This window comes from Penicillium hordei, assembly GCF_028827395.1.
Source record: "Penicillium hordei strain IBT 12815 chromosome Unknown utg000003l_segment0_segment0, whole genome shotgun sequence".
Classification (NCBI taxonomy): domain Eukaryota; kingdom Fungi; phylum Ascomycota; class Eurotiomycetes; order Eurotiales; family Aspergillaceae; genus Penicillium; species Penicillium hordei.
Window position 1 is genome coordinate 3,520,493 of NW_026623144.1, and position 14,141 is coordinate 3,534,633.

The 14,141-nt window shown below is 48.6% G+C and overlaps 7 protein-coding genes across 7 annotated transcripts; 3 read left to right on the plus strand and 4 right to left on the minus strand.

The window, feature by feature from the left end:
- Window positions 1–237: 237 nt before the first annotated feature.
- On the minus strand, window positions 238–1,596 carry N7537_006536 (Gfo/Idh/MocA family protein; the record flags this gene model as incomplete). Its single annotated transcript, XM_056897593.1, has 4 exons — window positions 238–809; window positions 892–1,422; window positions 1,490–1,510; window positions 1,563–1,596. The coding sequence occupies 4 exons, from the start codon at window positions 1,594–1,596 to the stop codon at window positions 238–240; spliced, it is 1,158 nt and encodes a 385-aa protein (XP_056753378.1).
- A 264-nt stretch (window positions 1,597–1,860) lies between these two features.
- On the minus strand, window positions 1,861–3,963 carry N7537_006537 (putative mRNA cleavage factor complex component Pcf11; the record flags this gene model as incomplete). The annotated part of the gene is made up of 5 exons (XM_056897594.1): window positions 1,861–1,908; window positions 1,960–2,310; window positions 2,360–3,253; window positions 3,318–3,740; window positions 3,799–3,963. The coding sequence occupies 5 exons, from the start codon at window positions 3,961–3,963 to the stop codon at window positions 1,861–1,863; spliced, it is 1,881 nt and encodes a 626-aa protein (XP_056753379.1).
- Window positions 3,964–4,797: 834 nt separating this feature from the next.
- Window positions 4,798–5,280, plus strand: N7537_006538 (uncharacterized protein; the record flags this gene model as incomplete). Its single annotated transcript, XM_056897595.1, has 4 exons — window positions 4,798–4,932; window positions 4,991–5,015; window positions 5,089–5,098; window positions 5,154–5,280. 4 exons carry the CDS (start codon window positions 4,798–4,800, stop codon window positions 5,278–5,280), a joined length of 297 nt encoding a protein of 98 aa, XP_056753380.1.
- Window positions 5,281–5,844: 564 nt separating this feature from the next.
- N7537_006539 (putative microtubule binding protein HOOK3) lies at window positions 5,845–8,505 on the plus strand (the record flags this gene model as incomplete). The annotated part of the gene is made up of 7 exons (XM_056897596.1): window positions 5,845–7,220; window positions 7,272–7,329; window positions 7,383–7,459; window positions 7,515–7,627; window positions 7,692–8,074; window positions 8,148–8,243; window positions 8,323–8,505. The coding sequence occupies 7 exons, from the start codon at window positions 5,845–5,847 to the stop codon at window positions 8,503–8,505; spliced, it is 2,286 nt and encodes a 761-aa protein (XP_056753381.1).
- Window positions 8,506–8,830: 325 nt separating this feature from the next.
- Window positions 8,831–10,103, minus strand: N7537_006540 (putative mitochondrial GTP/GDP transporter Ggc1; the record flags this gene model as incomplete). The annotated part of the gene is made up of 7 exons (XM_056897597.1): window positions 8,831–9,166; window positions 9,220–9,397; window positions 9,454–9,587; window positions 9,655–9,768; window positions 9,828–9,869; window positions 9,926–9,963; window positions 10,019–10,103. The coding sequence occupies 7 exons, from the start codon at window positions 10,101–10,103 to the stop codon at window positions 8,831–8,833; spliced, it is 927 nt and encodes a 308-aa protein (XP_056753382.1).
- A 947-nt stretch (window positions 10,104–11,050) lies between these two features.
- N7537_006541 (autophagy-related protein 8) lies at window positions 11,051–11,570 on the minus strand (the record flags this gene model as incomplete). The annotated part of the gene is made up of 3 exons (XM_056897598.1): window positions 11,051–11,084; window positions 11,138–11,370; window positions 11,481–11,570. 3 exons carry the CDS (start codon window positions 11,568–11,570, stop codon window positions 11,051–11,053), a joined length of 357 nt encoding a protein of 118 aa, XP_056753383.1.
- A 690-nt stretch (window positions 11,571–12,260) lies between these two features.
- On the plus strand, window positions 12,261–13,638 carry hem13 (coproporphyrinogen oxidase; the record flags this gene model as incomplete). Its single annotated transcript, XM_056897599.1, has 2 exons — window positions 12,261–12,470; window positions 12,532–13,638. The coding sequence occupies 2 exons, from the start codon at window positions 12,261–12,263 to the stop codon at window positions 13,636–13,638; spliced, it is 1,317 nt and encodes a 438-aa protein (XP_056753384.1).
- Between the last annotated feature and the right edge of the window lie 503 nt (window positions 13,639–14,141).

Below are 14,141 nucleotides of genomic sequence, written 5' to 3' on the forward strand. Positions count from 1 at the left end.
CATCCACATATAGACGTGGGTTTCTCCCCTTGACCGCCATGTATAGTATGTGTGTACCTTAGAGTACCGAATACACTCAAGACCGGTATGCATTCAATTGAATGTTTTGGTAAATCTTGTAGTCTTTCTTTCCGGAGATCTTTCTTTCCGGAGATTCAATGCAACACACATAGGTAGATGTGGTGTAGGTATTCACCTAATACTAGTATTATCTAAACTTGCCATGTAAACTCATACCTAAAGTTGCAGAGGATACTCGGTTGACTCAATCTTCTGAGGATAGGTCAAACCACCCTGCTTTCGCACTTCATCCATAACCTCCATAATCACGATACTCTCTTCCAATGGCAAGCCCTCACTCTCGAGCTTGCCATCGCGGAGACAACGAGCAACCTCATCAGCCTCCCAGTACATACCCTTGCCATTACCAGGGAATGGACATTGAACCTCACGGATCTCACCGGCACCCTTTTTGGGAATGATACGGTAGCTCTCTGGTCGGAAAGGCTGGCCGTATACCTGGATCTCGCCTTGAGTGCCCTGAATACGGATGGGAGGACCAGCCGAGCCCTTCTCATCCGGATCTGCAGAGACACGAATATTGGTCAGGGCCACACCGTGCGATTGTTGCGGGTGAAGACCATTGGAGGGAGTGCTTGTAGGGAAGCTCAGAAGCATGGTTGTAGACTCGTCTGCGCCGGTGAGGTGATAAGGAGTCATCTGCGAGGTGACAGTAGGTGGCTTCCTCTGGTCTCGGGGCAGGGTGTGGTATAGAGTCTGGAAGACCCAGGTCAAGGAGTAGATACCCACTGGAAGAGCAAATCAGTCAGGGTTTTCTTGATCTTTTCGTATGGGGGAACAATCAATGAACAACAATCCCGGAGAACCTACAATCTAAGAGAGCACCACCGGCCAAATCAGGGTTTACCATGCGGTGTGTGGTACCCCATTTCGTCTCAACGTCATCGCCGAAGCTTGTATCAGCCACGACACGCAGGACCTCGCCGATCTCACCCTTCTGGATGAGCTCACGGATCTGAATGCTAAGGGGGAAGTAGCGAGTCCAGACAGCTTCCATAAGGAAGAGATTCTTCTTGCGGGCAATCTCGACGAGGATCTTAGTTTGAGCAGCGTTGACGGTGAAGGCTTTCTCGCAGAGAACATGCTTGCCGGCCTCCAGCGCGAGTCTGACGTTCTGGTAGTGGTGGGAGTGCGGGGTCGCGACGTAGATAACATCGACGTTGGGGTCGGCCACAAGAGTCTCGTAGTCACCATATGCGGTGCAGGGGGTTGTGATTCCCCGAGCCAAGATGAATTGCTCAGCCTTTTCCTTGGATGAGGAGGAGGCGACGGCGACGACTTGGTGGGCTACGTCAGAGGCATCGCGGACATTGGGGTCGATGAGAAGATCATTTGTGAATGCTGTTAGGGGATAAGTTATTTCATGGGTTTTTATCTTATACAGGATATTGTAGAAGTAAGATCTTACTTTCAGCGATCCAGCCAGTGGCTATCAATCAGTTAGCTTTTTCTGTTTTTCTCTCATGGTCGGGATTTCATACCCATAATACCCCATCGAACAATGTGTGGCGCCATTATGAGAGTAAACTTGGGTATAGTCAATTCAGGACAACAGACAACGTTTGGAGAACAGATTGAAGAAAGGACAAGTTTACGTCGAGAGGAATTTATGGGGAAATTATAGCGGGGATGTGCCGAGCGGGGCGGCTTAGCGGGTTGTGGCAGCCGATATACGGTTTGTTGGAAGTAGAAAGACCCAATTCGCTATTTAACGCCAGGGAGTTATTCCCTATGCAATGCAGGAAAAATCACGTTGAAAGTATGGTACAAAAAAGATCATTAGATCTCGGTCTTGATGCGCGTCTTCTGGCTTGGAGATTCAGTTCCCTACGTATAGTTAGCTCCTCTGGACATCAACTAACTCCCAAAGGAACTCACTTCAGCTTTCCGCTTGCCCAGGACAGAGTCAGGCGTGCTGGTCCGTGTTTGACGCGTGGGCGCAGGGCCCTTGGTTACTTCGGAATAGCAGCTGGCATGATACACCCGACTTCCGACCTTGGTTGCGTCTTGCCAGATCCAGTCCTGGACATCCTCAGACCAGGTCGATTCGAATTTCTCTTGGCAGATGGGGCATGGGGTGTTGCGGAGAGTGGCATCGTTCGGAGCTCGAATCCACGGCTTTGGCGGCTCTTGCTTGGTATTGCCATCCACGCCTGCAGCTCCTTCGCTGGTGGTTTGGGGATCCGTGGCGCCGTTCTCGTCGCCAGCCTCCCGAGATTTGATCCAGTCCTATTGGAGTTAGAGATGAAACTTGAAGAAATACAAGGGATGAACATACCCTTTCGTCAACATACCAGCTGCGATTCTGAGCCCGCCGGGAGGACTCGGTCATGCGCTGGTTAGTCTTGAAATGCCAGTCCAGATGCCTGGCCTTCATTTCCTTGCCTTCGTCCGTGGTCAAGAAGCGACGGCCGCAAGTTCCACATCGGTTGGGCCGGGAATCATAAAGAGATACAATCAGTCCGAATCGGGGGATCTTCATAGATGCAGTGCTCATGGGGACTCCAGAGGATCCATTGGAGGGGATTGGAGTTTGAGCTGGAGCGGGGGTGGTAGGTTGCATTCCATGGGGCAAGATGAACGGCAAATTAGATCGCCCGGGAACTGGTGTCGAAGTCGAAGGCGTAAGAGATGAGGGTGTTGGTCCACCAGGTAGAAGTCCACGTGCCCTCAAGGCCGCAATAAGAGGGTTCTCCGGTGCTGGCTGTGGAGGGCCGCTTTGGTGAGGATATTGGGGCATCTGAGGCAGCGCTGCCGGGATTTGAGGTGGCGGGGTAGACTGTTGACGTGAAGCGGTAGCTTTGATCAGCTCGGCGAGAGTGTTATGGTTTAGTAGTTGCTGAAGGGGCTGCGAGACTGGTTGCGCTGGTGGTGTGTGGATTTGTGGAGGAGCGGACACTGCCGAGCCATTCGTAGCGGCATTAGGGGCAACCGACGGCGGTCTTGTGGCAGCAAGCGCAGAGACCTGATCGCGGACAAGTTTCAACTGATCTGGAGCAAGCTGTTGTTTCTGTAGAATGGCCTGGAGATCCACCAACGCTTTCAAACGTTGTTGAGAGACGGGGTTAAAAGGACTGTTAGCGAAATCAATCTTTGCGGAAGCGATCAAGGCATCCACGTCTCGATTGAGGTAGCTCAAATCGATATCCTGTCGATGAGTCTGGGGAGGTGCCTGTGAAACCCATATTAGCTTTGAATGTGACAGTGGCATGACACGCAGACGCAAGTAGACTTACCGAATTGGAATGGCCAATATTGGGATACTGGTTTTGTGAAGGCCGAGACATGTTCTGAGGTGAAGGGCTGTTGGTCCACCCAGTCGGAGTCCCATTTCCGCGACTACGGCCGAGGATGTCCGGTTGGACCCTGGCCTGTTGTTGTTGCAAAGCCGCAGTGCGTGCTTTGATGAGAGCACTCTCGATGTTGCGTGTGATGTCGGGAGGGAAAACTGGGCGCGTGTCCAGGGAGCCTGGGGCCGGCTGCTTCCATGTGTTGAGCATCTCATCCAACTTCCTTCGGGTGTTTCCATCAACCAGAGTATAAACATTCATGAATGTCTGGTACATGTTGCGGCCAAGGAAGAGGGTGTAGGGGCTTCCAACGTTCTTGACAATGGAATCGGCTACATAGAGGGCTGGAAGCTTCTGCAGGGGTGGTGTCTACATAGTGGTTAGTACTCATCCTGTACTACGCCACAACAAAATCAGGAGCACCTACTGATCGAATATGGTTCTCCAGGACGCGAGAAATTGCCATTGCGTGTTCGGTATTTTCTTTGGCAATGACGGTCAGAGTACGGATCTGGATTCCATCATTGGTGGTTAGGTCTTCCAAGGAGCTCTTGTAATCCTCCGCAATTTCGTCGGAAATGAGGCCGGACATTATGGCGATGTGGGAGGAGTGGTGATCTGGATTTATCAGAGATGTCGAGGGCAGAAATCAATATCAAGACGAAGTTCAGCACGTGGTTTTTTTTTTGGTTTTTTGGTTTTTTCCTCTCCTGCTCTTGTTCTTTGTTCTCTGAGTCTTGTGTGTTTTCGAGTTTGATTCTTCTTCTTTTCACTTCTTCCTTTTGGATGGCTTCTGCCTGTCCTTTCCCCTGTGACTATCGAGACTGTCTTCTTTTCTTCTTAATCCTTGTCCTCGTTCCAAGGAACAAATTCTCTTGGATCAGCGCAAAGATGGAGAAATAGTCGGAACTTGTAAATGCTTGCTAGCTATTTTTGCGAGAATTGAGAAAACAATAGTATTCAAACGCTTGCTCTCAGTCCAACCCAACCCGTGACCTTCCAGTGCCCTTTTGTATCTACCTTCCAGTCAAATAATCGCCGATGGGTGGTCATGGAACGAGGGAAGAAATGCTAGGCCGAAAAGCCTCGTGCGAAAACCAAGCAGATGCGGGGAGTGGAAAATGAAGAAACAAGGGGGACTACCAAGAATGGGTAAATGCAAGAAAACAGCGCTGTGGAGTAGTGAAGCAATGTAAAATTGAAGGTTAACAAAAAAGAAAAAAAGAAAGAGAGAAGCGAAGTGGTGAAGTGGTTGAGGTGGTGAGTGGAAGTGCTAAAGAGAAAGGGATTGTCAGAGAGATATAGTCATGTGATCGTGGAATGACGCATTCAACTGCTCCTTGTCAGACGACTTACTTCCTTACTTTACTTTTACTCTGTACATCCCCAACTTATTTAAGAGATATTATTACCTTTTTTTTTCAATATGAAGCTTACATTTGCTGCCTTGCTAGTTCTACCACTGGCACTAGCGGAATCGCTCAAGTCCGTCATCGTTACTTTCCCCAAGGGAACGCCTGACTCGGTGGTTAACCAAGCCAAAGTCTGTCTGGTGGCTTCAGTACGCAGTGCTTCTTTGTTGTCATGAGGCTGTTACGGCACGGAACTGACACTTCTAGGGTGGCGTCATCACGCATGAGTACCGTAAGTTCTACGCTCTACCTTACCCACATTCAGAGATGGAGATATCATATACTAACATATTTTTCTTATCCAGATTTGATCAAGTACAAATTCAACCGAGATATTGTCTTATAACCCACTTTCTAACTATGGCTTTAGTGGCTTCGCCGCCGAGGCTCCTGTGAGCGCTCTCCAAACCCTCTCCACGCAAGATACTCAATACAAACCGAATATCGAAGAAGATAAGGTTGTCAGTGCGTACGGAGACTATACAGCTGCAGTCTAATATACCCTCTGCAATGAGATACTGTGGGTTTGCGAATCTCATAGCTTTGAGCATCTCTGAGCATATCATGACCAGAGGCAAACCCACGTTGGGATGAACCAATCAGAAACACATTTTCAGAAAGGCTTGGGTGATGGGTGATTTAATACAACCTCGGCGTTTGGATGTATACAATGTGGAGTAAATGGAAATGGTTGAACCCTTATGCTTCAGCTAAGGGCTTTCGGGGGGAAACATATAGGTTTATTGGAAGTTTTTTTTTTCCGATCTACTCAAAAAGCATACAATATATTCACTGTCACAATGTATGATTTAAAATTCAAGGCATGAGTTATGTACTTCAATGTTCGTAGCAAATCAAAGAGCATAGACAACCTAACAAATTGTAGGGGCGATCATCCTTCCCCCCGCTAGTTGACTCCCGTGGCCCCGAAGGCGCGTGGATCTGGAAACTCCCTCGAGAGCCACCGAGGCATCCTGCGTAATCCCTCGCTTTTGAGTCTTGGAAATGCTGGAATTGCTGGAATTGCTGGCTTCTTTGACACTTGATTAAAACGCGTCAAAATGGCTTCGGAACACACGGTGACCAAGGTTCTGTTGGAATGGATCAACAGCTTCTCCTTGGGCAAAACCCTCCGAACCACCGATGAATTGACCGATGGAATTATTCTGTGGGAGATTCTCCAGGATATTGACCCTCAGTTTTTCCTTGAGGAAATCCCAGAGCGCAACCCCTCCGACCATTGGGTGGCCAAGTGGCAGAACCTGAAGCACATTCATAAACTACTGCTCAACTACATTCGACACCAAAACGATGACATCCTACCCTCCGGTCTCGATCCATCGCCTGATCTCGAGTCTATCGCCGAAAAAGCCTCTTCCAAGGAAACAAACAAATTGCTGAAGCTTCTCCTGATCGCGGCCATCAGCTCCCCCAACGCCGGAACATACGTGCAAACACTTCAGGAACTAAGCACCTCGACACAAGAGGGGCTCAGGGATATTATTGAGGAGGCGCACAATGGCCAATACGAGCCGATGGACGCTGCTGACGAGCTCAGGGAAGACCTGGCCAAGCACGATCGCCCTGTGGACCTGGAACTGCAATTCGAAGAACGCGTCGGAAAAGTGCTTGCGGAGAACGACCGTCTAACACACGAGAAAAAGGAGTTGGAAAAGGCGTTGGAGGATCTACACAATCGCCTGGCGCGTCTCCAGGAGAACAATGACACCCTGCAAAACCGCCTCGCCTCCACCGAGGACCGGCTAGTTACATTGAAATCCGGAAAAGGTGATATTGGTCACAATGCAAAGGCATTGGAGAGCAAGACTCGTCAACAGGACGATCTAATTGCTTCTCAAGAAGCGAAGTTGACCGCGGCCCAGGACGAAATCGACAGTCTTCGCATGACAGTCGAGTCCTTACGAGTCAAAAACCAGCGCTATCAGAAGTTGCAGGATGACTATGATGAGCTCCGTACCGAGAAGGATCAGCTCGCGCGCAAGGCAAACGCGGCCGAGAAATACCGCCAAAAGCTGCAAGCCAGCCAAGACTTTGAGAAGGAGAACCAGACCCTCAAGAACCAGATCAAAGATCTCCAGCAACAGCTGAAAGAGTCAGACGCGCAGCAGCGATGGTCTTCGGAGCGTGATGTGGAGCTGGAAGAATACCGCAAGCTTTTGCCACAAGTCGAGCAGGAATGCAATGAGATCCAGAACTTGAAGAAACAACTCGAGTTCAATAACCATGCTCTGACGGAGCGACTGGAAAGTGCGGACGAACAGCACGAGAGAGATGACGCTTTGATCACCGAACTACGTGAACGCCTCGGGGAAATGGACGGCTTGCCGGGCAGCGCGTCGCCTGGCTCTGAGACGCCTAAAATGCAAGGGACATTACACAAGGACTTCGAGGCACTCGGTGTCAAGGAATCTCAACTGTATGTATACAATTTGCCTTCACGGCCTTATTGGATGCTAACTCTTGACAGTAAATCTGATAATGATGACTTGAAGCGGGAAATGGAGTCGATTAAAGCGCCCTCAGCTGTATGTGTACCATATGTTCTCTACAGGCCCCTACCGTTACTAATAAGCAGCAGCCAGCCTCTCACACTGGAGGCTTCTCTGAAAACTTCGCTGCATCCGTGCACCTGGCTCGCTCTGGTTCCACCCAAAGGTTTGATTGCCCAACATTTCGTTTCTATGAACAGAATATCTAATACACTCCACAGTGACGATTATTGGAAACTATACGAGAACTATACCGGAGCTCTTAAGAAGATTGCAGAGGTCCAGGACACCTTGGAAACAGCCAAGAGGGACTTGTCTGATACACAAGCTGAACGTAAGTGTTTTATTGCTTTGGTTCTACACATCCGAGGGAAAACATGTGACTTACAATCTTCAAGTTGGCCTTGTCAATGCGGAACAGGTCGAGATGGTCCAAGGACTTGAAGCGCACAACTCAGCTGAATTAACAAAAATCCGGGACGACTGGGAAAGCCTTACACAGAACGTCCATCACCTGGAGGCTGAAGTTGATGCCAGCCAAACTCTGGTGCGCGAAGTCTGTGCGGAACGAGAGGAACTGCGCAAGATGCTCGACAACAAGCAAAGCGAGATCAGCTCCGAAGATCAGGAAGTGATGAACGAGATGCAGATGCTCCTAGGCGAGTTTGAAACCCACAATACCGAGGGTGGCGAAGTGCCCCAGAAATCGAGCTTCGAGCTCTTGAAGCAATGTGCTGGAGTCTTGGAGAAGAACGTTGAACGACTTGCTCAACGTGCGGAGGTCAGTTTTCCACAAAAGATCCTCGCTGCGTCTTATTCGGTTTCCGTCTGCTAATTCTAGCTTGGTTCTACAGTACATCCAGCAACAAAACGAGCTGGTCAAGTCACTTCGTGAACGTATGAAGAACTACGAAGAAAATCTGGACGATGGCATTTCCAAAGAGCGAGAGGTAAGTCAAAGATGGACCTGTTTATGTTTTATCCCTTGATTCTGTTACGTTCTAGCAGTATGCTGATGACATTTTCTAGCTTGAGCTTCAGAATATTATCGACAGCCAGGCCCGAGAACTCAACCTTGTGGGCTCGGCTTGGTATCACCTTCAAAGCCGATGGCAGAACAACAATATGACGGTATCACGATATCGGCATGGAGCCAGCACGGGAGATTCCAAGGGCTGGCTAGCAAAGCAAAGAAGCGCTGTTACTGGTTAGTAGAATGCCTCACGAATCGAGTTTGTGCCATGTTTTTTTTTTCACATATGCGTTTTATTTTCGTTTACTGGTTTTGGATGTTGATATTCCCACTATACATTCCGTCTTATTCTTGTGGTTATTTCTAGCAATAGAATATATATGTCGTCCAAATAGAACTTGTTGAAGTAGAGTGAGTTCATCGCATTCGGAAAATGTAAGCTACCTAAGTAGATCCCCGCAAGAAATAAAAGATGTCTATGAAAAATACAAAAGTCTAGGTAGTTAACCTAGCCCAAGAAAGGAGAAATAAAAGGGGAAATGCAACTATTATAAAACATGGTCTCTATACAACCTGGCCGAAAGCGGGAATCAAAGTCTGTGCCAGCCAGAAGCTGAAGACCAGCTTGGGACCTGTCATCAGCAGCTTGGGGGTCAGACCCTTGAAGAAGCTGGTAGGGCCCTCGTTCTTAAGCATCGTGGAGACGATCTTGAAGCCAGACTCGGGGTTCTCGAAGTTGCGGTTCTGGATACGGGTCTTGATGACATCGAGGGGAGCGGACACGACCAGCGAAGCGCTAGCACCGCAGACTGAGGCGACAAAGTTCTGGGCCCAGGTGGCAGTGTTATAGTCGGTCAACTTGTAAATCTTTTCCTTGGCGAAAGCAGATCCACCGAAGAGCTGTAACAAAAGTTAGTGGTGGTTCAGTGGTGGCAGGCCGGGAGAAAGCATACAGCAAAGGAGCCAGGGGCGTTACGGGCGGCAGTCCAGCCAGCACCGCGGTACAGACCCATACCCTCATCGGCAACAATCTTGAAAAGGCCACGGCCACGGAAGGCCTCGGGGTTAGTCTGGCGCTTAATCTTAAGAACATCGAGAGGGAGCAGAACGATCTCTCCAATGCCGATCAAACTAAAAGGTTTCGAGTCAGATGTATCCTCACGTGCAATGGTCCAAATTGTTCTTACCTTCCAGCAGTGGCGTGCATAATGGCCTTTCCGGTACCCTTGCCAAATGCATTATCGAAGTCGGCACCGTGGTGCTGAGCGAGGTAATCGCGGGCGAAAGGCTGACCGCCGTACTTGTAGATGCGCTGGAGGACCTATAGATTCCAAATTGTATGAGCTGATTGTTCGCCTATTGTTTTGCTGTCGACGAGAGTCACGAACCTTGTAACCGGCAGCGTATCCGAGACCAGGGAACAGGGAGGTGAACTTGCGACCGATTGTGGCATTGACGTGCTCCTTGAAGACAACCTCCTTGAAAGCGGTAGCGCTGGTGATCTGTCAAGTATCCCGTCAGCAATATATACGTTTTCGTTTGTAAACAATCCGAATCTCACCCGGGTCTGGTTGCTCATCAATCGCTTGGCGGTGGTGTCAACCTATGGAGGATGTCAGTGTCTGGTTGTAATATCTCTCAAATCGGAGAAGGTCGTACGGGATGGAAGATCATCAACTCAGCAATACCGGCAGAGCCTAGAAGAGTCACAGGTCAGTAAAGAGTTTTGTGTTTTGGGAACATCTGCCTTACCGGAACCGAGGAGACGAGCAGTGGCAGACTCTCTCTTGACATCTTTGGAGGCAGCGCCAGCACTGGTAGCAATAGCGGGAGACATATTTTCCAATAGTAAAGAAATCCCAAAAAAAAAGAGCAAGAGAATGAGAACGCCGATGAATTCAGGAACATGTGCTCGGAGTTAAATTTTATCGAGGCAGATTTGGCACTAGTCCCGTTTTGGAGCCGCCATCGGAGAGCCAAGGAGTTGTTGATAAGTACTAAGTTACATATGTATGTATAATAGAACGCGATTTAAAAGGAATCAAGTAAATTATACTGTCTAATCACTTGGTTTTCTATAATATAATTCTGGTTATAGACTCATTGTTCACCCCTGTAAATAACCTAAATAACCCCACAGTGCTATGAAAATATGCATCGGAATTCGTCAGGTGAAAGTGACTGGAATGGATTCCTGCAATACAACATGCTAACTGTATACAGTAAATAGTATAATCTTGGAAGTGATGTGAAACCTGTGCCTGGACAGTGCTCATGTCTTATATCTGTGGGGTTGGAGAACTATTTAGGGTTAGTGTTTGGAAACATCCCATGGTAACCATGGACCACTACATTATATCTAGGTCAATACTACAAGGGAGTTCTACAAAATAGAGTAGGTCCACCCATTGCTAGACCATGGCTAAAGAATTCATATTCTCAAGTGTAAACACTTTATCTAGCCTGATCTGTGGTTTGTTTCCAGGTGTCCCGTCATTGCTCGACAGAAACAAAACATTTAAAAAGAAATTTGTCAAAAGAATCCCAGAATATTACCACAACCAAAGAAAGCCTCATAATGATTGTAGTTGCAGCTAAAGAGCATAGGTACCAAGCAAAGTTAGAAAGGAAATGCGTAGAACACCGAATGAAACGCCAGTGACCCAAAAACCAGTATCCCAAGGTCGCAGAAGCCTCCTCGCCTGCCCGTTCATCCATCATTGACTCACTCGCGCAGGTTAGAGTGGCCGAACAGCAAAGCAAATGAGAGAGACTCAACAACCTCTACAGGTCACCGAATGTGTTCTCGCCCGAGTATCTAACCGTTATGTCAGTATGATTTCATTTATTAAAAGAAAAGGAAAAACATACGTGATGTACAAGAAGCCATCTTCGTCCTTGTGTTCTTCGTAGATACTGCTCATGAGCGCAGCAGTTGGAGGGAGGACCTCATCAACGAAGATGAAGATAGCCTTCTCGGGGGAAAGCTTTATGCGCTTGCGGATCACATAGACAAACTGTCCCACGGTGAGGTCGGCAGGCACTAGATACTTCTTCTTGTCGATGGTGGCGATATCCGACTTCTCGACCTTCTCGCAGATGACCTGTAGGTTGATAAGTCCGTTAGCTACCGAACAAGCGGTGAGGGTCCGAGAGGTCGGTTGCAGCCAACCACCCTCCTTCGGGGAAATCCCCTGGGATCGAAGATACTCACAGGAATCCGGTCTGCATACTTCTGGCGGATGCGCTCAGCCTCAGCCTTTCGCTTTTCGAAGGGGTGCTCGTCCTTGAACTTGGATCGCATCGTGACTGATAAGGGTGGATAAGTGAGAGCGGGTCGGGTGGAGAGTAAGATCAAAACACCAGGAAGCTCTGGTGCGAAGTTGGTAGCAGTAGTAGCTTCCTTGATGGGAAGCTCTGGGTGTGAAGTATCTTGCAGAAAGTAGAAGGAGAGAGAGAGAGAGAGATGAAGAGGGGTGATAGAGGATGACAAGGCGACTCCCCCGCTGACGTTACGGTAATACCATCACGGGATCTATGGGCGGTGAGTCAATAGTCACGCGGCAGAAATCAGATGTCTCGATGGTTCTACTCACGTGAATAGCAAAACACATATGTTATTTACATACTATATCAGTAGATTAAGAGAGCTGTTAACTAATAGTTACATGTATCAGTAACTAACATCTAAATGAAAGCAATCTTACCAATACCGGGGCTTACATGTACTGCCCCGTTGGTGCCTATTTCAACTTCTCCCCGGCCGCTTATCGTGCTTATCTCATCCAACCAAACAGATCAAACTCATCTCTAAGAAAGTCGTACGATTTGAGACCGAGGTTGCGTGGTGTTTTGCTAAATTGTTGACTCAATTCAACTTCTTCCTCAAATCATTCTTCGTACAAATTTGGGTTATCACTCTCTTGGCTCTGGCCATTGACCTTTTGATACTCTGTGCTGGCAGCCATTCGCGCAACCAATCCTATCCCCAAAAATGGCCACTCGAGCATACACGCCTCTGCGGAGGTCACTGGGACAGCTGTCTGCTCGAAGCACTCGCATTGCCGGTCGTCGCGCTGGGCCCTCATTCCGCGGATATTCTACTGGGCAGGAACCGCGTGAACCGAAGCCATTCACTGTCTGGAGACCATACTTGCGCCTCGCTTTTGGCGTGCCTTTCATCGGCGGAATTATATACTCAATGGTATGACACAGCGCTTCAGAACTTCAGAACAAAAGGAGATCAATTTGCTCATTTATTCCAGATGACAGAAGAAGTCACGGAACTCGACGCTCCATCCATAGTTGAAGTGGATGAGGCCCTGAAGCAATCATCGAAGATCAACGAGTCCTCGCCAATGCGGTTACGGATGGAAAAGCTCATCAAGCAACACCAGCAGAAGATTATCGAGGAACTAGGCAGAATCGATGGGCAACAATTCAAGACCGACACCTGGTCGCGCCCCAATGGCGGTGGCGGCATTTCGTGTGTGCTGCAGGACGGAAACGTCTTCGAGAAGGCGGGTGTCAACGTCTCCGTGGTGTACGGCAAATTGCCCCGGCCAGCCCTTGAGAAGATGCGTGCCGACCACAAGTCCTTTATTGGCTCAGATGTGGACTCGCTAGATTTCTTCGCCGCCGGTCTCTCGCTGGTCTTGCACCCACACAATCCCATGGCTCCGACGGTGCATCTCAACTACCGCTACTTCGAAACATCGGACCCCAAAGACCCTATCAATGGGGACAAGAACTGGTGGTTCGGAGGTGGCACGGATCTGACCCCGACCTACCTCTTCCCGGAGGATGCTCAACACTTCCACAAGACCATTAAGGATACGTGCGATCGCCACGATGCTACATACTACCCCAAATTCAAGGCCTGGTGTGACAAGTACTTCTACATCCCCCACCGTGGCGAATGCCGCGGCGTTGGAGGTATCTTCTTCGATGACCTCGATGCCAACTTCCTTCAAACTTCCACTGGCTCCTCCTCCAACCCCCAGGAGACGCTGTTCTCCTTCGTTTCGGACGGTTTGGCATCTTTCCTTCCTTCCTATGTGCCCATCATTGAGCGACGCAAAGACATGCTGTATACCCCAGAACAGAAGGAGTGGCAGCAGCTTCGTCGGGGCCGCTATGTGGAGTTCAATCTTATCTATGATCGTGGAACTAGCTTTGGCTTGCGCACTCCCAGTGCCCGCGTTGAAAGTATCTTGATGAGTCTCCCACGCACCGCTAGCTGGGCTTACATGGACCCTGTCTCTGGCACAAGAACAGAGAACATGCCCGTGGATGAAGATGACCTGGCAGAGGATAAGACCAGCGAGAAAGAGATTATGGACGTGCTGCGCCACCCCCGACAGTGGGCATGATTGACTCATATGCCAGTGCTACGGTATATGGTGTATTATGGTGTATTATGGTGTTTTCTTGATTTATGTGTGTATACTATCTAACAAAACATGTAGAGTAAATGTGAATAATTATTGAGCTAGATATGTCTACTCTCATGTCTATAATAAGTCCTAATCAAGGGACGCTTGAGATTTAGTTGTTGAGATATAAACCCATAACTGATAAGGTAGCGAGATTATCATTCTTGATTGAGCTAAGATTGTTTAAGGCTCTTGAAAGCACCAGTGTCTAGGACCCTAGAAGCCTAAGGGTCTATTGGTTATTTTCCGTTCATATAGCCATATTTTCATCGACACCTCATCTTCACTGGTAAGATGGCCGAGTTGGTCTAAGGCGCCAGGTTAAGGTATACCTTAACTCCACAACTAGCAATAGTTTCCTGGTCTCGCAAGAGGCGTGGGTTCGAATCCCACTCTTATCATGTTCTTTTTGTTTTTGCTCATCTCTATCACGATATAAA